This window comes from Mus musculus, chromosome 2 (assembly GCF_000001635.26).
Source record: "Mus musculus strain C57BL/6J chromosome 2, GRCm38.p6 C57BL/6J".
Lineage (NCBI taxonomy): Eukaryota > Metazoa > Chordata > Mammalia > Rodentia > Muridae > Mus > Mus musculus.
In genome coordinates this window covers 83,847,834-83,874,030 of record NC_000068.7, presented here as the reverse complement: position 1 = coordinate 83,874,030, position 26,197 = coordinate 83,847,834, and the positions used below count along the sequence as shown (strand labels likewise).

The 26,197-nt window shown below is 41.1% G+C and overlaps 1 protein-coding gene across 2 annotated transcripts in view; it reads right to left on the bottom strand.

The window, feature by feature from the left end:
• Fam171b (family with sequence similarity 171, member B) overlaps window positions 1–26,197 on the bottom strand; it is a 70,972-nt gene that overhangs the window by 9,504 nt on the left and 35,271 nt on the right. Inside the window, exons 2-6 of one of the 2 annotated variants that reach the window (XM_006499465.2) lie at window positions 22,770–22,951; window positions 20,428–20,661; window positions 18,502–18,594; window positions 15,658–15,813; window positions 13,454–13,624 (exon numbers count right to left, since the gene is read on the bottom strand). In XM_006499465.2, coding sequence (XP_006499528.1) covers window positions 13,454–13,624; window positions 15,658–15,813; window positions 18,502–18,594; window positions 20,428–20,661; window position 22,770 — 655 coding nt within the window. In that variant the 5' untranslated portion in view covers window positions 22,771–22,951. The remainder of the gene's footprint in view (window positions 1–13,453; window positions 13,625–15,657; window positions 15,814–18,501; window positions 18,595–20,427; window positions 20,662–22,769; window positions 22,952–26,197) is intronic. The other variant, NM_175514.3, reaches the window with a different exon arrangement.

Genomic DNA, 26,197 nt, shown 5'->3' with positions numbered 1-26,197 from the left:
TATTTTATTTACATTGGAACAAATATAAATCTAAAAAGCTGCACAGGGCCTTCCAGTCGGGGGCAGCACCGGGTCACCTTGAGTGCAGAGTTGGTGGACACCCCCAAGGTCCCCTAGAGGACTCTACACGAGATCTTAGGACCACCAGTGAGTGGAACACAATTTCTGTTCCAATCCAATCACACGGGACCTGAGACAGAATTAGAGAAGCAGGAAACCCGGCCTGACCAGGGTCACAAGTCCCTTCCAGTCGGCGCCAGCACTGGATCAACTGGGCTCAGAGTCAGCGGACACCCCCAAGATCCCTAGAGGACAGCTTCTGAGACAGACCCCTTTTCAGGCTCTAGACATCCAGGCATCTTCCCTTCCAGAGGAGAGGTGTCCACTCTGCCGAGGAGGGCTTTGCCGGAGCACCTGGGGTAGACATCTTGGTTCCTGGGCCCTCCGGGACTAGTCTGTGCAGGTGAGAGTGTGGACTACAGAAGCTAACAGCCTCTGTGACATGCTGAAGCAATACAGCTTCTGGGACAGGTCCTGTTTCAGGCCTTAATCTTCTGCCAGGAGGAAGGTCTGAACGTCAGATATCTGTGCACATTCCCTGTAAGAGGAGAGCTTGCCTGCAGAGAGTGCTCTGACCACTGAAACTCAGAGAAGAGAGCTTGTCTCCCAGGTCTGCTGATAAAGGCTAACAGAATCACGAGAGGAACAATCTCTAACCAGAGACAACTATAACAACTAACTCCAAAGATTAACAGACGGCAAAAGGCAAACTAAGAATCTTACTAACAGAAACCAAGACCACTCACCATCATCAGAACGCAGCACTCCCACTTCACCCAGTCCTGGACACCCCAACACACCTGAAAAGCTAGACCCAGATTTAAAAGCATATCCCATGATGTAGTAGAGGACATCAAGAAGGACTTTAGTGACTCACTTAAACAAATACAGGAGAACACTGCTAAAGAGTTACAAGTCCTTAAAGAAAAACAGGAAAACACAACCAAACAGGTAGAAGTCCTTATAGAAAAACAGGAAAACACATCCAAACCGGTGATGGAAATAAACAAAACAATACTAGACTTAAAAGGGGAAGTAGAAACAATAAAGAAAACCCAAAGTGAGGCAACACTGGAGATAGAAACCCTAGGAAAGAAATCTGGAACCACAAATGCCAGCATCAGCAACAGATTACAAGAGATGGAAGAGAGAATCTCAGGTGCAGAAGATTCCATAGAGAACATTAGGACAACAGTCAAAGAAAATACAAACTACAAAAAGATCCTAACTCAAAACATCCAGGAAATCCAGGACACAATGAGAAGACCAAACTTACAGATAATAGGAGTAGATGAGAATGAAGACTTTCAACTTAAAAGGGCCAGCATAAATCTTCAACAAAATTATAGAAGAAAACTTCCCAATCCTAAAGAAAGAGATGCACATGAACATACAAGAAGCCTATAGAACTCCAAATAGACTGGACCAGAAAAGAAATTCCTCCTGACACATAATAATCAGAATAACAAATACACTAAATAAAGATAGAATATTAAAATCAGTAAGGGAAAAGGGTCAAGTAACATATAAAGGTAGGCATACTAAAATTACACCAGACTTTTCACCAGAGACTATGAAAGCCAGAAGATCCTGGACAGGTGTTAACAGACACTAAGAGAACGCAAATGCCAGCCCAGGCTATTTTATCCAGCCAAACTTTCAATTACCATAGATGGAGCAACCAAAGTATTCAACGACAAAACTAAATTCACCCATTAACTCTCCACGAATCCAGCCCTTCAAAGGATAATGTAGTGGCTATTCCTGGTTGTCAACTTGACAATATTTGGAATGAACTACAATCCGGAATTGGAAGGCTCACCAGTGACCCTTATCTGGAGGCTTGGAGATCCTTATCTGGATCTTGGTTTGAAGATCTTGAGCCATAGTGGCTATGGATTCCAGAAGATTGAATCTCCGAGTTAAGGAACACACCTTTAATCTGGGCTATGCCTTTCATCTGGGATTAAAGGTGTGGTGGAACACACCTTTAATCTGGGCTATGCCTTTCATCTGGGATTAAAGGTGTGGTGGAACACACCTTTAATCTGGGCTACACCTTTTGCTGGAGACAATATAAGGACATTGGAAGAAGGGAGTCTAGCTCTTGCTCTTGCTCCTTCGCCTGCTTGCCGTGTGAGACTGAGTAACTGCTAGATCCTTGGATTTCCATTCACAGCTGCGACTGAACAATTGTAAGGAATTGGGCTGCCGACTGTAAGTTATCAATAAATTCCTTTACTAACTAGAGACTATCCGTAAGTTCTGTGACTCTAGAGAACCCTGACTAATACAGAAGTTGGTACCAGGAGTGGTTCTAGAGTAACAGAAGTACAAGGATGAATCTTTTAAAATTCTGGAATTGGCTTGTTGATCCACCAGCACTTTCAAATATTGAAACCTCTCCAGATTCTCTCCCTCCTGGGAGCTCAGAGAATTTTGAAGACCCATGGTTGAAACTATATTCCGAACTTAAAGAAGCTAATGCCCTTGATTTTCTTAATGAATTAGGTGATTCAGTGCACAAAGCTTTCTACAAGATGGGGAAAAAATCGAAAAATGATTTTACTGGCTGGCTGCTCTTAGTATCTGTGGAAAAAATGATGAATGAAAGGAAGGAGTTGTGTGATAAAATCGAAAGGCTCCAGACACAAGTAAACGATCTAAAAGTTGCTAAGTGTGTCCTTGAGGAGAATCTTCTCTCTTGTAGCAATAGAGCTCAAGTTGCAGAAAATCAAACAGAAACTCTCATTGTAAGGTTGGCTGAACTACAGCGAAAATTCAAGTCTCAGCCTCAGAGTGTGTCGACAGTTAAAGTAAGGGCTCTAATTGGCAAAGAATGGGATCCTACAACATGGGATGGGGATGTGTGGGAAGACCATGTTGAAGCTGAGAATTTTGAATCCTCAGATTCTCAAGGGTTTGCCCCACCTGAGGAAGTAGTACCCTCAGCCCCACCTCTTGAAATAATGCCTTCCCCACATGAGGAAATTAATTTTGCAGAGTCTGCTCACGGCCCACCAATAGTTTCTTCTAGACCTGTAACCAGACTCAAAGCAAAACAGGCTCCTAGAGGGGAGGTAGAAAGTGTAGTCCATGAGGAAATTCGCTACACTACTAAGGAGCTTAATGAGTTTGCTAATTCATTCAAGCAGAAACCTGGTGAATATGTGTGGGAATGGATTTTAAGGGTGTGGGATAAGGGTGGAAGGAACATAAAACTAGAGCAGGCTGAGTTTATTGACATGGGTCCTCTGAGTAGAGATTCTAGGTTTAATACGGAAGCTCGCATAGTTAAAAAAGGTGTCAAAAGTTTGTTTGAATGGTTGGCTGAGGTGTTTATCAAAAGATGGCCTACTGGAAATGACTTGGAGATGCCTGATATTCCATGGCTTAGTGTTGATGAAGGGATTTTAAGACTTAGGGAAATTGCAATGCTAGAGTGGATATATTGTGTAAAGCATAATTGTCCACAAAGGGAAGGTCCAGAAGATATGCCTTTCACCAGCTCTATAAGACGCAAATTGGTGAGAGGGGCACCAGCACATTTGAAGGGTTTTGTTCTTTCCCTTTTCCTTGTGCCAGATCTTAGCATTGGAGATGCTTCTGCTCAATTAGATGAATTAAATTCACTGGGTTTAGTTGGATTCCGAGGTAACAAGGGCCAGGTGGCAGCATTGAATCGCCCGAGACAAGGTGATTCTAGTTATTATAATGGACAGCGTAGACAAAAGAATGTTTATAATAACATACCCAGTAATGGTCAGCACAGGAGAGGTGAAATTTATAATGGCATGACTCGGTTGGACCTTTGGTACTGGCTAACCAATCATGGTGTTTCCAGGAATGAAATACATAGGAAGCCTACTGCATATTTGTTTGATCTGTATAAGCAGAAAAATTCTCAAACAAATGAAAGAAAGGCTACATTAGATCGTGGTAAACAGCCAAATGAAAGAAAGGCTACATTAGATCGTGGTAAACAGCAATCTCGGCCAGTGAATCAATTTCCAGACTTGAGACAGTTTGCAGATCCAGAACCCCTTGAATGAAGGGGTGGCCAGGTTCCGCTGAGGAAGGATCTTGATAAGACACTCAAAGGTTTTGCTGTTACCCTTTCTCCAGTTCTTCCCCAGAGGGACCTACGGCCTTTTACAAGGGTAACTGTACACTGGGGAAAAGGAAATAATCAGACTTTTCGGGGTCTGCTGGATACTGGTTCTGAGTTGACACTGATCCCAGGGGATCCCAAGAAACATTGTGGCCCTCCAGTTAAAGTAGGGGCTTATGGAGGGCAGGTGATTAATGGAGTTTTGACTGATGTCCGACTCACAGTAGGTCCAGTAGGTCCCCGGACACATCCTGTGGTGATTTCCCCAGTTCCAGAATGTATAATTGGGATAGATATACTCAGAAATTGGCAGAATTCTCATATTGGTTCCCTGAACTGTAGAGTGAGGGCTATTATGGTTGGAAAGGCCAAATGGAAGCCTTTAGAGTTGCCTTTGCCAAAGAAAATAGTGAATCAAAAACAGTATCGTATTCCTGGAGGCATTGCAGAAATTACTGCCACTATCAAGGACTTGAAAGACGCAGGGGTGGTGGTTCCCACCACATCTCCGTTTAACTCTCCTATCTGGCCAGTGCAGAAAACAGATGGATCATGGAGAATGACAGTTGATTATCGAAAACTAAATCAGGTAGTAACTCCAATTGCAGCTGCTGTACCAGATGTAGTTTCCTTACTTGAGCAAATTAACACATCTCCTGGCACCTGGTATGCGGCTATTGATCTGGCAAATGCCTTCTTCTCAGTACCTGTCCATAAGGACCACCAGAAGCAATTTGCTTTCAGTTGGCAAGGCCAACAGTATACCTTCACAGTTTTGCCTCAAGGATATATTAACTCTCCTGCCCTGTGTCATAATTTAGTTAGAAGGGATCTTGATCGTTTGGATCTTCCACAAAATATCACATTGGTGCACTATATTGATGACATTATGCTGATTGGACCAAGTGAGCAGGAAGTAGCAACCACTTTGGACTCATTGGTAACACATATGCGTATCAGAGGATGGGAAATAAATCCAACCAAAATTCAAGGACCATCTACCTCAGTGAAATTCTTAGGAGTCCAGTGGTGTGGGGCATGCAGAGATATTCCTTCTAAGGTGAAAGATAAGTTATTGCACCTGGCCCCTCCTACAACCAAGAAAGAAGCACAACGTTTAGTGGGCCTATTTGGATTCTGGAGACAACACATCCCTCACTTGGGTGTGTTACTTAGGCCTATTTACCAAGTGACTCGGAAAGCTGCTAGCTTTGTGTGGGGCCTGGAACAGGAGAAGGCCCTTCAACAGGTCCAGGCTGCTGTGCAGGCTGCTCTACCACTTGGACCATATGACCCAGCAGACCCGATGGTACTTGAGGTGTCTGTGACTGATAGAGATGCTGTTTGGAGCCTCTGGCAGGCCCCTATAGGTGAATCACAGAAAAGACCTTTGGGATTTTGGAGCAAAGCTCTACCATCATCTGCAGACAACTATTCTCCCTTTGAAAAACAGCTCTTGGCCTGCTATTGGGCCTTAGTGGAAACTGAACGTTTGACAATAGGACACCAAGTTACTATGCGACCTGAACTACCCATCATGAGCTGGGTACTATCAGACCCTGCAAGTCATAAAGTGGGACGCGCACAGCAGCAGTCTATTATCAAATGGAAGTGGTATATACGTGATCGGGCCAGAGCAGGTCCTGAAGGCACAAGCAAGTTACATGAAGAAGTTGCTCAAATGCCTATGGTTTCTACTCCTGTTACAATGCCATCTGCTGCCAAGCATGCGCCTATAGCCTCATGGGGTGTTCCCTATGATCAACTGACCGAAGAGGAGAAGACTAGAGCCTGGTTTACTGATGGCTCTGCACGTTATACAGGCACCACCCAGAAGTGGACAGCTGCAGCATTACAACCCCTTTCTGGGACAACCTTGAAAGACACAGGTGAAGGGAAATCTTCACAGTGGGCAGAACTTCGTGCAGTACACATGGTATTACAGTTTGTTTGCAAGAAGAAATGGCCAGATGTACGATTATTCACTGACTCATGGGCTGTAGCCAATGGATTGGCTGGATGGTCAGGGACTTGGAAAGATAACAATTGGAAAATTGGTGAGAAAGACATCTGGGGAAGAAATATGTGGATAGATCTCTCCAAATGGGCAAAGGATGTGAAGATATTTGTGTCCCATGTAAATGCTCACCAAAAGGTGACTTCAGCTGAGGAGGAGTTCAATAATCAAGTGGATAAGATGACCCGTTCTGTGGACAGTCAGCCTCTCTCCCCAGCCATCCCTGTCATTGCTCAATGGGCACATGAACAAAGTGGCCATGGTGGTCGAGATGGAGGTTATGCTTGGGCTCAGCAACATGGGCTTCCACTCACCAAGGCTGACCTGGCTACAGCTGCTGCTGATTGCCAGATCTGCCAACAGCAGAAACCAACACTGAGCCCCAGATATGGCACCATTCCTCGAGGTGACCAGCCAGCAACCTGGTGGCAGGTTGACTACATTGGACCACTTCCTTCGTGGAAAGGACAGCGTTTTGTTCTTACTGGAGTAGATACTTATTCTGGTTATGGATTTGCCTTTCCTGCACGTAATGCCTCTGCTAAAACCACCATTCACGGACTGACAGAATGCCTCATCTATCGTCATGGTATTCCACACAGTATTGCTTCTGACCAAGGAACTCATTTCACAGCCAGAGAAGTACGACAGTGGGCTCACGATCATGGAATTCACTGGTCTTACCACATTCCCCATCATCCTGAAGCAGCTGGGCTGATAGAAAGATGGAATGGCCTTTTGAAGACGCAGTTACAGCGCCAATTAGGTGGTAACAGCTTGGAAGGCTGGGGCAGAGTTCTTCAGAAGGCAGTATATGCTTTGAATCAGCGCTCGATATATGGTACAGTTTCACCCATAGCCAGGATTCATGGGTCCAGGAATCAAGGGGTGGAAAACGGAATAGTTCCACTTACTATCACTCCTAGTGACCCTCTAGGAAAATTTTTGCTTCCTGTCCCCATAACTCTAGGTTCTGCTGGCTTAGAAGTTTTGGCTCCAGAGAGGGGAGTGCTCCTACCAGGAGCTACAACAAACATTTCATTGAACTGGAAGCTCAGACTTCCCCCTGGTCATTTTGGGCTTCTAATGCCCTTAAACCAACAGGCTAAAAAAGGAATAACAGTGTTAGGAGGGGTGATAGATCCAGATTACCATGGGGAAATTGGATTACCTCTTCACAATGGTGGTAAGCAAGATTATGTCTGGAGTGTAGGAGATCCCTTAGGGCGTCTCTTAGTACTACCATGTCCTGTGATTAAAGTCAATGGGAAACTACAACAGCCTAATCCAAGCAGGATGACAAAGGACGCAGACCCATCAGGAATGAAGGTATGGGTCAATCCTCCAGGAAAAGAGCCAAGACCTGCTGAGGTGCTGGCTGAAGGTGAAGGAAATACAGAATGGGTAGTAGAGGAAGGTAGTTATAAATACCAATTAAGGCCACGTAACCAGTTGCAGAAACGAGGATTATAAAGTAATATGAATGCCCATTGTAAATTTACTAATGCGTTTGCGATTGTACGAGGGATAGTTATATCATGTTAGGCGTATTTACAACCTTGTTATTGTTTCATGTGAACATGAGATATTATTTGTGTCAAGTTGACAAGGGGTGGATTGTAGTGGCTATTCCTGGTTGTCAACTTGACAATATTTGGAATGAACTACAATCCGGAATTGGAAGGCTCACCAGTGACCCTTATCTGGAGGCTTGGAGATCCTTATCTGGATCTTGGTTTGAAGATCTTGAGCCATAGTGGCTATGGATTCCAGAAGATTGAATCTCCGAGTTAAGGAACACACCTTTAATCTGGGCTATGCCTTTCATCTGGGATTAAAGGTGTGGTGGAACACACCTTTAATCTGGGCTATGCCTTTCATCTGGGATTAAAGGTGTGGTGGAACACACCTTTAATCTGGGCTACACCTTTTGCTGGAGACAATATAAGGACATTGGAAGAAGGGAGTCTAGCTCTTGCTCTTGCTCCTTCGCCTGCTTGCCGTGTGAGACTGAGTAACTGCTAGATCCTTGGATTTCCATTCACAGCTGCGACTGAACAATTGTAAGGAATTGGGCTGCCGACTGTAAGTTATCAATAAATTCCTTTACTAACTAGAGACTATCCGTAAGTTCTGTGACTCTAGAGAACCCTGACTAATACAGATAATAACAGAAAAAAACCAATACAAGGACGGGATCCACGCTCTAGAAAAAACAAGAAGATAATCCCTCAACAAAACGAAAAGAAGACAGCCACAAGAACAGAATGCCAACTTTAACAACAAAGATAACAGGAAGCAACAATTACTTTTCCTTAATATCTCTTAATATCAATGGTCTCAACACCCCAATAAAAAGACATAGACTAACAGACTGGCTACACAAACAGGACCCAACATTCTGCTGCTTACAGGAAACCCATCTCAGGGAAAAAGACAGACACTACCTCAGAGTGAAAGGCTGAAAAACAATTTTCCAAGCAAATGGTCTGAAGAAACAAGCTGGAGTAGCCATTCTAATATCGGATAAAATCGACTTCCAACCCAAAGTTATCAAAAAAGACAAGGAGGGACACTTCATACTCATCAAAGGTAAAATCCTCCAAGAGGAACTGACAATTCTGAATATCTATGCTCCAAATGCAAGGGCAGCCACATTCATTAAAGACACTTTAGTAAAGCTCAAAGCACATGTTGCACCTCACACAATAATAGTGGGAAACTTCAACACACCACTTTCATCAATGGACAGATCGTGGAAACAGAAACTAAACAGGGACACAGTAAAACTAACAGAAGTTATGAAACAAATGGATTTAAAAGATATCTACAGAACATTTTATCCTAAAACAAAAGGATATACCTTCTTCTCAGCACCTCATGGTACCTTCTCCAAAACTGACCATATAATTTGTCACAATACAGGCCTCAACAGATACAAAAATAGTGAAATTGTCCCATGCATCCTATCAGATCACCATGGACTAAGGCTGATCTTCAATAACAACATAAATAATAGAGAGCCAACATTCATGTGGAAACTGAACAACACTCATCTCAATGAAAAATTGGTCAAGGAAGGAATAAAGAAAGAAATTAAAGACTTTTTAGAGTTTAATGAAAATGAAGCCAAAACATACCCAAACTTATGGGACACAATGAAAGCATTTCTCAGAGGAAAACTCATAGCTCTGAGTGTCTGTAAGAAGAAACTAGAGAGAGCACACACAAGCAGCTTGACAACACACCTAAAAGCTCTAGAACAAAAGGAAGCAAATTCACCCAAGAGGAGTGGATGGCAGGAAATAATCAAATAATCAGGGGTGAAATCAACCAAGTAGAAACAAGAAGAACTAATCAAACAATCAACCAAACGAGGAGTTGGTTCTTTTAGAAAATCAACAAGATAGATAAACCTTTAGCCAGACTCACTAGAGGGCACAGGGACATACTAATTAACAAAATCAAAAATGAAAAGGGAGACATAACAACAGATCCTGAAGAAATCCAAAACACCATCAGATCCTTCTACAAAAGGCTAGACTCAACATAACTGGAGAACCTGGATGAAATAGACAAATTTCTAGACAGATATCAGGTTCCAAAGTTAAATCAGGATCAGGTTAATGATCTAAACAGTCCTATATCCCCTAAAGAAATAGAAGCAGTCATTAATAGTCTCCCAACCAAAAGAGGCCCAGGACAAGATGGGTTTAGTGCAGAGTTCTATCAGACCTTCAAAGAAGATCTAATTCCAGTTCTTCTCAAACTATTCCACAAAATAGAAGCAGAAGGTACTCTACCCAACTCATTCTATGAAGACACAATTACTCTGATACCTACACCACAGAAAGACCCAACAAAGATAGAGAACTTCAGACTAATTTCCATTATGAATATCGATGCAAAAATCCTCAATAAAATTCTCGCTAACCGAATCCAAGAACACATCAAAACAATCATCCATCCTGACCAAGTAGGTTTCATTCCAGGGATGCAGGGATGGTTTAATATATGGAAATCCATCAACGTAATCCGCTATATAAACAAACTCAAAGACAAAAACCATGTGATCATCTCATTAGATGCAGAGAAAGCATTTGACAAAATCCAACACCCATTTATGATAAAAGTCTTGGAAAGGTCAGGAATTCAAGGCCCATACCTAAACATGATAAAAGCAATCTACAGCAAACCAGTAGCCAACATCAAAGTAAATGGCGAGAAGCTGGAAGCATTCCCACTAAAATCAGGGACTAGACAAGGCTGACCACATTCTCCCTACCCATTCAACATTGTACTTGAAGTCCTAGCCGGAGCAATTCGACAACAAAAGGAGATCAAAGGGATACAAATTGGAAAGGAAGAAGTCAAAATATCACTTTTTGCAGATGATATTCCAACTCAATTCTTCAACGAATTAGAAAGGGCAATCTGCAAATTCATCTGGAATAACATAAAACCTAGGACAGCAAAAACTCTTCTCAAGGATAATAGAACCTCTGTTGGAATCACCATGCCTGACCTAAAGCTGTACTACAGAGCAACTGTGATAAAAACGGCATGGTACTGGTATAGCGACAGACAAGTAGACCAATGGAATATAATTGGAAACCCAGAAATGAACTCACACACCTATGGTCACTTGATCTTTGACAAGGAAGCTAAAACCATCCAGTGGAAAAAAGACAGCATTTTCAACAAATGGTGCTGTTACAACTGGCAATTAACATGTAGAAGAATGCGAATTGATCCATTCCTATCTCCTTGTACGAAGGTCAAATCTAAGTGGATCAAGGAACTCCACATAAAACCAGAGACAGTGAAACTTATAGAGGAGAAAGTGGGGAAAAGCCTCGAAGATATGGGCACAGGGGAAAAATTCCTGAATAGAACAGCAACGGCTTGTGTTGTAAGATCAAGAATCAACAAATGGGACCTCATAAACTTGCAAAGCTTCTGTAAGGCAAAAGACATCATCAATAAGACAAAAAGGCCACCAACAGATTGGGAAAGGATCTTTACTTATCCTAAATCAGATAGGGGACTAATATCCAATATACATAAAGAACTCAAGAAGGTGAACTGCAAAAAATCAAATAACCCCATTAAAAAAATGGGGTGCAGAGCTAAACAAAGAATTCTCACCTGAGGAATACTGAATTGCTGAGAAGCACCTGAAAAAATGTTCAGCATCCTTAATCATCAGGGAAATGCAAATCAAAACAACCCTGAGATTCCACCTCACACCAGTCAGAATGGCTAAGATCAAAAATTTAGGTGACAGCAGATGCTGGCGAGGATGTGGACAAAGAGGGACACTCTTCCATTGTTGGTGGGATTGCAAGCTTGTACAACCACTCTGGAAATCAGTCTAGCGGTTTCTCAGAAAATTGGACATAGTACTACCGGAGGAACCCGCAATACCTCTCCTGGGCATATATCCAGAAGATGTTCCAACTGGTAAGAAGGACACATGCTCCACTATGTTCATAGCAGCCTTATTTATAATAGCCAGAAGCTGGAAAGAACCCAGATGCCCCTCAACAGAGGAATGGATACAGAAATTGTGGTACATTTACACAATGGAGTACTACTCACCTATTAAAAAGAATGAATTTATGAAATTCCTATGCAAATGGATGGACCTGGAGGGCATCCTCCTGAGTGAGGTAACCCAATCACAAAAGAACTCACATGATATGTACTCACTGATAAGTGGATATTAGCCCAGAAACTTAGAATACCTAAGATATAAGATAAAATTCGTGAAACTCATGAAACTCAAGAGAACAAAGACCAAAGTGTGGACACTTTACCCCTTCTTAGAATTGGGGACAAAACACCCATGGAAGGAGTTACAGCGACAAAGTTTGGAGCTGAGATGAAAGGACGGACCATCTAGAGACTGCCATATCCGGGGATCCATCCCATAATCAGCCTCTAAACGCTGACACCATTTAATACACTAGCAAGATTTTGCTGAAAGGACCCTGATAAAGCTGTCTCTTGTGAGATTATGCTGGGGCCTAGCAAACACAGAAGTGGATGCTCACAGTTATCTATTGGATGGATCACAAGGCCCCCAATGGAGGAGCTAGAGAAAGTACCCAAGGAGCTAAAGGGATCTGCAACCCTATAGGTGGAACAACAATATGAACTAACCAGTACCCCCAGAGCTCCTGTCTCTAGCTGCATATGTATCAGAAGATGGCCTAGTTGGCCATCAGTGGAAACAGAGGCCCATTGGTCTTGCAAACTTTATATGCCCCAGTACAGGGGAAAGCCAAGGCCAAGAAGTGAGAGTGGGTGGGTTGGGGAGTGGGGGGGGGGAGGGTATGGGGGACTTTTGGGATAGCACTGGTAATATAAATGAAGAAAATACCTAATAAAAAAATTTTTTAAAGTTGCACAGGAGTTAGGGCTTCCCAGTTGTCGTCTAGAAAGCAAAATGCAGTGAATAAAACTGGTATGTCAAGGGGGATCTCCGCCCCTTCCATCTCTTGTAAAATGATTGTCATGATATTAGCATACGTTTTTGATGGTCTTAACCAAGCTTTTCAGTAAGTTCAATCGGCCTACTAAAATTTCCTGAGGGAATAGATTTTTTTTTAATCTTAAATGATTTCTTCCTCAAAAGGTTAGAGAAGGACAAGACAATGTGGGTAAGTAATGTTGAACTGTTTGTTTTTACACAGTGTACACAATGGTTAATCTCAAGTGTCAATTTGATAAGATCGAGAAGCGTATTGGGACCTGGGCTGCCTCTTGCATGCCTGTGGGGAATGATCTTGAGAGGGTTAATTGAGGTAGAAATACATATATACCCACTGTGGTTAGCACCAGTCACTGGGCCATGATCCTGAATGGGGTAGAAGGAGAAAGCAAGCTGAGTGCCAACCTTCATCACTCTCTGCTTCGTGACTGTGGATGCAATGGGACCAGCTGCCTCAACCTCTCCCTTACTGTAGCTTCCCCACCATGGTGGACTATAACCATTGTGGCCATAGCCAAAGTAAATCCCCTCTCCCTTAAGCTGTCAGGGCGTTTTATTACAGAAGGGAAAAACAACCAAGAGGAGGTATTAGCATCATTTCCCCCTCTCAGGCATATTCATCGTCCCCAGCGGGGCCAATTATGGCCCTCAACAAACTGTACAAATTGATAATGTTAGTGAAAACCTACACTCATATCAAACTCTAAAATCAAATAAGCAAATGTCCAGAAGAAATCTATCCTAATGATTTTTCTCTTAGCTACCATACCTGCATTCATATCAAATGTCCAAGCAGGTATCCGATCTCCTATTTTTATATTACTTGTATGTAGAAGGGGAAGAGAAACATGGATAGAGCCATCCACCTTTAATTCTTTCCCTCCAGAATATATTTTCACACATATTGCAGCATGAGGAGTCAACTCAACATTTTCCAAACCTAAAAGAGAGTAGAATTTATTAAAATTATATGCAGACTTTACATTTACATAGTAAAGTGTTATGTTTCTAAAACTTATTTTACTCTACTTCATCATCATTATCCACTCTAGTAATTATTCTATTAGATGTTCATTAAAGATTTTAAATGTAACTCCAAAATAGTTCATGAATAAATGTTGGCTAAAAGTGTAACATTTACAAATCAGTCTATACATCAGTTGATCTAGTTCTCTCCGAGTTGTCTGATTAAAGGACACTGCAATCCAAGCAAATCCCAGACCAGTGAGATAGCTCAAAGGGTAAGGGTACTTGATGAACAAGCCTGATTGTCTTAGTTTGGTCCCTGTAACTAGGGTGAAGTTAGACCGAGAATGCTGACTCCCAAAACCTGTCTTCTGGCCTACAACAGAGGGGCTGCCAACTGCACGTGGCTTTTCTATAAAGTCCAGACCTTCAGCACACTGATGACATCGCACACTCAGGAAGCATGTGCAACCAGCAGCACCAGGCTGGACAAAACTGAGCAGTCCCCTTACAGGACTCCAAGTGTTTAAAGCGGAGCTTTGACAGGAACGCTCACTGTGACCCTGCCTAAGGCTCAGGAGCTTTATCTTGAACACCTCCAGGCCAACATGCGCTCCCGGGTGGCAGCCAGTGTTGCAGTGTTCCCGTGAATGCCTTTGTTTTGCACATTCTCTAACTTACACCTAGAAGACTGTCAGATCTCTTAGACAAGCTTTGGGATAACTTAAGCAGGACCTGATTGGGGAAGTAATTCCAGGGAATAATTTCTGATGAAGTGGAAGCATGATTCACAAGGGAGGAAGCCGGTGAAGGAGAGTCAGTGAGGTAACTTCCGTCTAAGCCCACTAGTTAAAGCAAGGAAATGGGAGTGTTACGTGTCGATTCTTGTACGCCCCGCGTAAGGGCAGAGCCTGCTTCATAGACTATGCAGTGCCCTCAAGCAGTGACTGATGTGTGCAGTGGAAACAGGCTTGTGACAGAAAAGTGGGCCTCATCAGGCTGGGACACTGATAGCATCAGTTTTTATCTATAGTTTAAAATATATATTATTTACATGATATGCTCTTGATACTCTCATTTTGAGATTTACCCAAATGAACAAAAATTTGACACAAGTGATGTACTCTAAATTACAGATGTCTGAGGTAATTTTAAGCAGTGGAGTTTCAGTTAGATTTACAAAGAATACTAGAAAAGGTGTGACAAACGTGGTTGTGTTTTTAATTAAAATTAATTAAATACAACTCCATTAAATTCCATAACTTTTACATTATAAGGGCCTGACACCAAAGCTGTCGACTCTGGACGAGGTAGCAGCTTTTACACAGCTAAGACAGATCAGTAGAAATTATGATAGCTTACCCATCTCTGTACACTCGGTGAACATAACTTGGAAATCAGTTAAATAGCACACTCACTCTGGCTTTTAAAATAACACTTCTCATCAGTTTGGTAAGATTGCATAGAAAGTCAAACTGGAATATGTATTTATGTCAACATTTCTACATTAACTATTTTGAAAAGTTTTACAATAATCACAAATTTTTTTAAGTTGGCTTACTTGCTTTAGTTCAAATGAAATCTAATGAATTAAAATAAAAAGACATTTAGATAAATTTGACATAATGTATGCAAAGACTTTGGTGAAATTATTCTTTTGGAGGTTTTAGGATTGTTTTTTGAAACAGGGTTTCTCTGTGTAGTCCTGGCTGTCCTGGAACTTTGTAGACCAGGCTGGCCTTGAAGTCATAGAGATCCATCTGCCTCTACCTTTTGAGTGCTGGAATTATAGTAGTGTGTCAGTACACCCAGATTAATTATTCTTCTTTGGACAAAAGAAAATTGCTTATAAACAATTTAGTAATATATATCTCAAAAGCAACATGTATTCTGTAAAGCTTAAATCAAAATCAAATGTGTAGTGTCATGTACATAAATATTATTTGATGGAAATATATGCTAATGTTTCTTAGAAATATGATTACATGTTTTAAAACTAGAGAATACCTGATTTATAAGTGACTCCAGTCGCAGGCAGAAAACTGTCCACCTTTAAAAACTGGTGTAGAACTGTTAGATAGCCAGTCACGTTGCTGATGTGATGGTTGTCAGGAAGTTTAATGAAGGCTTTTGAAAACTGAACACTTGGTTGAGATTTGGCATCTGGACAAAGGAAATCCCATTAACAAATGGAGACAATGTATGCATATTAAAAACAGCATCACAGGACAGGACATTTTCTTTTAAAGGATGTGGTTATAATAATTTCTGAGTGTCACCATCTCACATAATTACCTTAAATTCAGAACTTACAAGCTTACTTTTTATATACTGACATAATGAGTGCTTTTATTCCACAATAGTATCAATCTGTGAACCACAAATGAGCCACTGATGTGCACACGGATACGTGTAAGAAACTTGAGTGTAAAGCAGAAGTTCTGGGGAAAGATGTCAGTGTAGTACAAACAATTATAAGTTCTGGACTGTAGAAAAGAGAATGCACCACACGCACATGACACGTGTTTCCTCTAGATTGTTAAACATCTCCAGACTACAGGTGCTCGACTCTGCTGCCCAGAATGTCTGCATGGCTTTCGGGTCTCACTTTAGGGAAACATATATAGACCTCAGCCGGTATGGTCTATAACAGGAGTGAGGTTGATGGTGTGTGTCAGAATGGGCCAAACCCAATCAAGCATCTTGTTCATGCTTCAATGGGCTTAGTCCCAAGCACAACCCATGAGGGATTGCATGCCGGGATGCAGAATGGAAGGTTTGCTTTGTCTCTCACAGGGTTCCATCATGTAACCCAAAATGGGAGCTTGTATGAAAATGGAGGCAATGTTCACAGGGTTGAGAAGTGGAAAGAGAGAAAACTATTTTTCAATAGTTTCAACTTGAGACTTTCTGATTAAAGCATGCCTGAGGTTGACCCTGCTTTGTAAAAGAAAAATGTTTCTTTTGGGCTTATGCTAATTTACAGTGGGCTTCCAGCAACTTCTAAAATAACTGTCCTTCAGGCCATTTGGCCACATGCTGAAATGGGTAGGTGTCTCCATCAGATAGCCACACAGTAACTTTTAATAGTCTTCCAAAGGCCAGATTCCAGACAGATATAGTACCTCATTTCAATGGTATTGAACTGACTCTCTTCTGACATTTATCAATGAGAACTCAGTGGCATATTGATATTTCCATAACTAACACAATTTAATAAGCAAAGGATCAATTCCAAAATTAAAATGGAAAATTACCAGATATATTACCTTTGACCTTGGACTTTTAATAAAATTACTGATAAAGGTAAAAAAAAATCATTTAAGTTACTGGGGTGAAAAATGTATCAAATTTTAAAGATTTGTATGCTATTAAAAGAATAATGTAACATTATTCTCAAAATCAATTTCTAGGATTTTGCATAAAGACAGAAAAATAATAGCTGCATAACACAGGAGTAAAACATCACAATTATATATTCATTATTATTTTGTTAAGATATTTGAGGAAACAGTCCGATATTTTCAGATCACTTAAAACACTACTTAAGACATTCTCTGTTAAACTACGTGACCTTTATATATGAAGATATCATGTTAAAACGCACTATTTTATATGCTAACCTAAAAAATAAAAATTTAAAATAATGTGGCTTAATCCTGCTGACGATACAAATTTCTTACAAGTAACAAAGTATGCATCCTGTATAAATTATCTGCATTTCCTCAGAAAGGTTTCTAACTTTTTCTTTCCCCTTGTCCACAAATACATTCACATATACTGAACAACGAACACACATGTATTATATAAACCAAATGCTTTCTTGACAAATTTACTTTATGAGGGTTAAAAAGGGAAGTAGGTACCTTATGGAGAGACGTGGCAACATCAGAAACATCTGCATCTGGTTTCATTAAAGCCCCAGGAGCAGGAAATGAGGCCTCTCTGCAGCCACGAGCCTCCTGTTGACTTTCTAATCTCTACACACAACTCCATGTCAAACTCATGAGTCCCAAATGCTTTAACATCTAGGGAAAGAGGCTCTACAGCCTTACGTAGTAAGTCACTCCAAGATCAATTAACCCCAAATTCAAGTCCTAACTTGAGTACTGTTAAATTTTCTTATTTAATCCATCAGAAATGCATAGATTAGCTTCTAAATGTGAATTTTCAGAAGCAGTTCTTTAGGCCATGCCTTTCCTGACGGACTTCTTCATGAGGACTTCCTGCCTTCTAGTTGTGTCCATTACGTTAGAGCTGAACACTAACTTACCAATACAAATCAAACAAGTAGTAGTAATTCATAAGGGATTATGTAATATGTATCAAATGAAAAGCACAATGACTGAGCTCCTAAGCTCCAATTAAGGGACACATGGAAGTAAAGGGGCTTTTAGCACTCTTTCTTGTGGACGTTCAAGTACCAAGCACCCCCATGAGGACTGCCTAGAAGATCCTAGACTCCCCAGTCACAGGCCTCTCCCACATTGGCAGCCACATTCACCAGGGAGGAACAGGAGGGAACCGGGCACAGTTAAGAATCCTGGAGATGGGAGAAACAGGTTCTGACCTTATCACTATCACACCAGCCATGAAAGGCCCAGGGAGAGAGGAGACACAGAGAAGACAGACAGACATTTTCACTATTTCCTCGCATCCTCAAGCCCCATGTTTAGTGCATGCTAAAGATAATGTCTAATACACAAAAATGCAATTTTATAATAAGAAAGTAGTTTTGGTCAGCTTACCATCAGCTCCCAACTTGGACTTTCGCCAAGTTTCAATCAACCCTGATTCTCTTATAAAATAATCACCCTAAGAATGTCCTTAGTCAGGGAGTAGTACACTTACCAGCTAATTTTCCTGTAATCAAAACGGTGTCTTCAAAGAGCCATATATTTGCTTGGCTTTGCGGGAACAGTGAAAGTGTAACTGAAGAATATACTGTGAAATAGGACAACACAATCAAAGTGTTTAATGTAGGGGAAACCGAGGCAGGCATCGTTCTGTCGCAGTGTGTCTCAAAGGACTCTATATCCTACCACAGAGACTCTTGCTCACCCATGTCCACTGCTGCTCTGTTCCTAACAGCCAGAAGTCGGAAACAGCTTGACTGTCCAACAACTGATGTATGGATAATGAAGAAGTGGTACATTGACGCCATGGACTATTATTCCACTATTAAGAAATTTGAAACTTGCAAATAAAGTGCTAGAGCGAGCTAGAAACGATCATCCTGAGTGAGGTAACCCAGAGCCAGAAAGATACATACCATATGCATGTTAGATTTAAAGCTTTTTATATGTATGTGCTCCAATTAAAATAATCACAGAGGCTAGGTACCTAGTAAGGATCCAAGGCAGAGGACGTGATATCCCAATGAAAGGGAAGTAGAGTGTAGTTCAAAGAGGTAATGGGGAAACTAGAATAGGGTTAGATGGGGAGGGGTGAGAGTGGAGAACAGGAGGTACTATGAGGAGGGCACTGATACTGAGGCCTTTTCAAAGCTATGTAGAAATGCAGAAGCCTCCTAAAACATATCCATCTATGAACGAAATGTCAATGAATCAGCATATAACGGGAAAGACAAGACCCCAACTAGACATTTTATGTCACTGAGTAAACCCCTCAGCCCCAGGAATGGGTTACATCTTGTGGACTCATTGGACAAAGAGGTCCCATAATCCCGATCCCCAACATCACAGGTCATTGCCAAGGCTACTGGTTACTGTCACATCCTAATGGTAAAAGCCCTGTTTCTGGAGATATCACCCACTTATGTCATTGAACACAGAGAAACCAAGCTGATGATCCATGAAGCTTTACCCATATGGACTATGATTCTGGAAAGTACCCTGCAGAGGACTAGGGGAGAGGGGTAACCATCAGTAGCACCCAGCTACACACCCTGAGACCCAGCACTGACTTGTCTGTAAGACAGACTGCTATAATGGTGCCACAAATATTACTGGACTAACCAGTCACTTTATTGAAGTTAAGTGTCTTTCCATGAAGTGGAACCCATACCTAACCTGGCTAAGGTAACCAAGAACCTGAGGCTAAACAGATCATGGGCCATAAGGAAAAGCTATGCTCATTCTGCTAATGGAACATAGCGACACAACGACTGCTAATGACATATCGCTACACCCATAGACCAGTGGCTCACTCAACCCTCACCAAAGAAGAGTTTGCAGGGAAGGATAATTACCACAGGCAGTGTGCACGCCTCTGTGGAGATGAAGTAAGTGCCTTCATGACTACTATGATCCCAGGACTTGTGTCAACCTGAATTTCACCACCAAAGAAAGCTATCGTGTTAAAAAAAAAAAAAAGAAAGAAAAAGAAAATGGGATTTTTGGGAGTAATGAGTTAAGAAAGCAGAGGCCTCATCAATGAAATCAGACTGCCTTAAAAACACCCCCAGAGCTCTTTCCTCCATGTGAGGACAAAGTGTGAAGGCAACATCTGTAAAAAGGGAAGGAGCTCTCCAGTCAGCAAGCTCTCAGCAGGGAGCCCGCTGGCATTTCAATGGTGGTTTCCCCTGACTCCAGAACTGTATGGAATCGCTGATATTGACAAGCCATCTCGCTTGCAGTGTTTTGTTCTAACATCCGAAACAGACAAACTTTCCCTTTTTACGAATTTTCCTTTCCTTCTCAGCATAGTATATGGATTTCCCCTAGGTTGTTCTCATTTTCAGCTTAACAAATTTCCCTCCAACAGATGGAGAAATCATCTGCATTCACAAATGCAAAACACCACTGAAGGACTTACTTGGCATCCTTCCAGTTTTCCACGGCAGAGATGTCAAGACGTAGCCATCTTTGTAAGCAACGATGGTTAAGCTGAGTCCTAACTGATAGGGTACTTTTATCAATACTGCTCCATTGCTTCTGGTGACTGTAGAATTCGTCTTCGAGTAGTTAACAAACACCTCCACAACGGCTTGGCTCAGGTACTGGCGACTGACGATGTCATTGACCTGGACTTTCAGCATAAATACGGACACTGGAAAACAAACAAGCAAACGAACAGAAACTGAATCAGGTCGAACTTAAAAAGGAATGCCATGATTGCAGGCTTGTACAACCACTCTGGAAATCAGTCTGGCGGTTCCTCAGAAAATTGGACATAGTACTACCGGAGGATCCAGCAATACCTCTCCTGGGCATATATCCAGAAGATGCCCCAACTGGTAAGAAGGACACATGCTCCACTATGTTCATAGCAGCCTTATTTATAATAGCCAGAAGCTGGAAAGAACCCAGATGCCCCTCAACAGAGGAATGGATACAGAAATTGTGGTACATCTACACAATGGAGTACTACTCAGCTATTAAAAAGAATGAATTTATGAAATTCCTAGCCAAATGGATGGACCTGGAGGGCATCATCCTGAGTGAGGTAACACATTCACAAAGGAACTCACACAATATGTACTCACTGATAAGTGGATATTAGCCCAAAACCTAGGATACCCAAGATATAAGATACAATTTCCTAAACACATGAAACTCAAGAAAAATGAAGACTGAAGTGTGGACACTATGCCCCTCCTTAGAAGTGGGAACAAAACACCCTTGGAAGGAGTTACAGAGACAAAGTTTGGAGCTGAGATGAAAGGATGGTCCATGTAGAGACTTCCATATCCAGGGATCCACCCCATAATCAGCATCCAAACGCTGACACCATTGCATACACTAGCAAAATTTTATTAAAAGGACCCAGATGTAGCTGTCTCTTGTGAGACTATGCCGGGGCCTAGCAAACACAGAAGTGGATGCTCACAGTCAGCTAATGGATGGATCACAGGGCTCCCAATGGAGGAGCTAGAGAAAGTACCCAAGGAGCTAAAGGGATCTGCAACCCTATAGGTGGAACAACATTATGAACTAACCAGTACCCTGGAGCTCTTGACTCTAGCTGCATATGTATCAAAAGATGGCCTAGTCGGCCATCACTGGAAAGAGAGGCCCATTGGACACGCAAACTTTATATGCCCCAGTACAGGGGAACGCCAGGGCCAAAAAGGGGGAGTGGGTGGGTAGGGGATTGGGGGTGGGTGGGTATGGGGGACTTTTGGTATAGCATTGGAAATGTAAATGAGCTAAATACCTAATAAAAAATGGAAAAAAAAAAGAAAAAAAAAGGAATGCCATTTGCACATTAAGATGTTATTCGATACTTCCAAAGAACAAGACAAAACTTTTTTTTTTTTACTTTTAGAATGTATATATTAACGGCTGTTCAAAATGGTAAAAAATAACCCAACAAATGCATTATTCTTCCTAAGTCAAGACAAAATAGAATATTTATTATTAGTAAGCACACTACTATTATTCTAATTTTTGCCATTTAAAGGGGGAACAGTGAACTGCTCTTGTGGAAAACACATTTTTACTTTGTCTGCTTTTAACTTACAGAGCTTTAACACCAATTCAACACACCCTTTCACAGAGAGCTCCTTGATTTTTTGTTGGCTTGAAGGCAAGGAATGTGTTGCTGTTTTGACTATATGAAATATCATACAGAAACCTTTCTGAAAATATACTTAAATTTTTTTCTTATCTACCTAAGATTTCATACTGATCTAAAGTGAAGACAATGAAAATTAGAATCAGCTCTATGACCCCTCTGGTCTCATCATGTACAGATCTGTGTATTCACTGGCGTTTACCCCCATGCTATCTGGCAAAACAAACAAAAAACAAAGAACTTGCGCGGTGGAGATGCCTTTGTGAGGAAGTACCACAACATCTTGGCCAAAGACGTTTTAGTGTTCCCTGTAAGTGGGATCTGGAGCCAGTTGAGATCCACTACACCATCCCTCAGATACGTGACCACAGGTCTGTCACCCTTAAATGCAACTCGGGGACCCCTGGGAGAATAGCAAGTGCTTTACGTTAACAAAATGAAGTTAGCGAAAATATGTTTGGCCATTATGATTATTAGTAATAATTTTTTTCTGCAGTTGGAAAGCCACACCATATCCATTACAGCGCTTTTGTAAATATCTCCTTAAGGACTGACATTTATTTGCATAAATAAACTCATTTTTACTAAACATCATTTTGTGAAAAAAAATCATGTCAGGTAGAAGGAAAACTCCTACTTACTGTTAACTACTCCACACCACTGCTAACCAGTCACCATCGGGCCTGCTTATTCCAGCTTTGTTAATCCACACCTTAAAGTGTTTAGGGATCATTTTAAATATAAACAGAGCTAACGAACAACCACTCTGTCCTTGGGAAGGTGCAGCTCAGCAGACAGAAAAGCAAAATAGTTCTGATCCTCTCTAGAGATCAAAAAAAAAAAAAAAAAAAAAAAAAAAAAAAAAATGTCACACTACTATTAAATCTCAAAGAATTCATTATTGTAATCACCATTGAGAACTTTAATTCCTAATACCAACTAAATAGAAAAATAAAGTACCCTTTGACCACGTGTGTACATGCGCACACACGCACATACAAGCACACCAAATCATGGCTTCCAATGTTTTTTAAAGTTATTTATTTTTTTCATATTATAATTACATCATTTCTTTTTTTCCTTTCCTCTCTCCAAATCTTCCAATATACCCCCTTCTCTTTCAACTTCCTAGTCCTTTTTTCATCATTTATTGTTGTTACATGCACACACGCACACACGTACACATGAGTGTTGTGTGTGTATACAACCCAGTCAATGCGTATAATGTTACTTGTATATGTTTTCAGGGATGAGCATTTAGTATTAAGTAACCAGTCCATGCGCTCTTTCCTGGAGGAAGACTGCTTCCTCCCACTCACCCATTCCCTGGGTGCCTCTAGTTCTCTGTGTGGATTTGAGGCCCTCTGGGCTGATGGTTTCCAACTTAAATGGGAACTATAACTCTTGCATAAGCCAAGATATTGCTGTGCGCACGGCACATTGGTTCTTAGACTAAATGTAGTTGAATGGGTTTAGTCCTACAAAACATCTAAGTAGAGAGGACATGCAGCTCCTACTGAGTCAGCCACCAAACCCACTGATGTCAAACCTCTAGTACCTTAAACAGAAATGGAGGCACACAGGCTCACGGTTCTGAGACTGCACTAGAAAAGCCAGGAGCTCTAACCCGTGTGATTTCAGCACAGTCCTCTCTGTGAGCTCCCTACGTTTATCGTAGCGAGAGATCTTGTCATTTGCTCCTAAAACACATACATTAAATGTTACCGAATACAACTATACACATGTGTTAATTGATAGGCCACTTTGTTAAAACAAAGTAAAAGAAGGAAGAATAATATTAAATACAAAAAAAAAAAAACCAGGAAAAAATAAAACAAAACCTCCTCAGTAAAGCCAAAAGTCAAAGGAATTTCCTATTAAATTTGATACCTGTACTTGTAGCAAAAACATACTTTAAATAGTTCCTTCCTGGCCATACTAATAAGACCAAAGAGGGTTTTGACTAATTCATGCGCTTCAAACAGCAGTCTGAAAAATTCTCAGAGCCTTTGGATTAAAATATCCCAATGTGTGAATAAGATCCTAAAGGAAATTCACAAAATAACTGGATAAAATAATTTGCTCTAAGCTTGTAGAAGAACAGACAACAAAATAAAGAACACTGGCTCCAGATGACCCGATGCTGGCCTTGACTGAGAAAATGATTAAAACAACCCCTCCCTAAGAGTGTACTATAAATTTGCTCAGCACTTGGGAGGCAGAGGCAGGCAGATTTCTGAGTTCCAGGCCCGCCTGGTCTACAAAGTGAGTTCCAGGACAGCCAGTGACAGAGAAACCCTGTCTCCAAAACAAAAAACAAAAACAAAAACAACAAAGCAAAACAAAACAAAACAAAACCTACTCAGAGGGGAAAGGATCACAAACACGAGAACTCTTCCCTGGTGACAACCCCTGCAGCTACACTGCCAATCACTAAAAAGCTTAGGGAACACAGAGGCCTGGCCAGCAAATCCTCTCTAGTCCAACTTGGAAAAAGACTAACCAGCTTGGCTCTTGTAATTGTTTCCTCCCAGATTACACCTAAAATATGGCGATTTTCTGATGCACATACACTCACAAACACGCAAACACACACACTCAAATACAGACACTCACACAAACACACACACACTCACATACAGACATTCACACTCACATATACACACAGAGACATATATACATATATACACACACAGGGTTCATTGCTGGAACTACACGTTATCCTATTTGGCAAACCTGAAAGGTCTCTCTTAATGTTAAGGCAAGGAGAAAATGAGCTAGTAAGTCCCTCACATACCACCTCCTACACTCTTTGTCCCACATTATTCCTTAGCTGTGAGCTTCATCACATTAACTGGTGTATCTCCTCCCCACCAATGTTTAAAATCCAATCATTGGTTACATTGGAGTCTCTTTGCCTAATCCTTGAATATGGTTTATCTCTTACCCCAGTACAAAACATGTTGGAAAGAAGAAAAAGAAAAACAAACAAAACCTTGGCTGAAAGCTTGAAAAGTCTGGTCAAAGCAATTCAAAGGTTACAAAAGAATTTTAAAATATAAAAGAAGTTTAAGTTATAAAGAATTACCTGCCCTTGACTTAAACAGGATGCTCTGACTTCCCCAGGGCAGCCGATGAAGCAAGCAACATTGTCAGCCAGAAGCACTACATATCCACAGACACACCCCTTCCCCACTCCCAACAAAAAGGCTTTGCCATGACATGAAGCAGATCCCTCTTGGTTAAATATATATAATTTTCAACCAGCAATGCAATTGTCTCCATGATCTATCTTCTTTTCTCCATTGTTTATTCATCTTTCTGTAGGTGTGTTATTTTCTCTGTCACTTAATTATAATCATTATATCACGCCCACACAATCTTCTTTTCAATATGTCACGATTAGTTTTAAAATGGTCTAATAACAAATGATTTCAACTGAGCTAGGAAACATATAATTTAAATGCTGGGGGCTAAAAAACTAAAATAAAAATGCATAGTGATGAGCTATGTCCTGGGAGTACTGATTACTACCTATCGTGGGTATTAAGTTGTGTGGATCAACAAAACTCATTGAATATTACATCGGCAGAAAGAAATGTCGTTTAGAAAAAAAAAACAGTTTCCTATGCTACAGGGGTAGGGAGCTCAGGTTCTGAAAAGGACTTTTAAAAATACTTATAGGTATATATTAGGGTGACGCTAACATCTTGCTGTGAGAGGGAGGAAGAATTACAAGCCCACTGCTTTCTGAGAGAATCTGGCACCACCTCATTGTGTCGTTTCCAATAGGTTACAACTGCACAGACAACACCACTGAAGGTCTAGATTTCTCTGGTATAAAAGCCAGCCTACATTTTTCCCATTACATTGTAAGCAAGCAACTACAATACTTTCATACTGCAATGTTTTCCAGAAATATAATGCCAAAATAGAAGCTTTTAGAAATCGAATAGTAAATACTTTAAGGAAATAAATTCAAAAGACTTTAGAAGACTATGTCTCAACAAAAAGTAGGCAGCAGTGAAGAGCACAGAAATACAGTTTTAAAATATTGGTTCTGAATAAG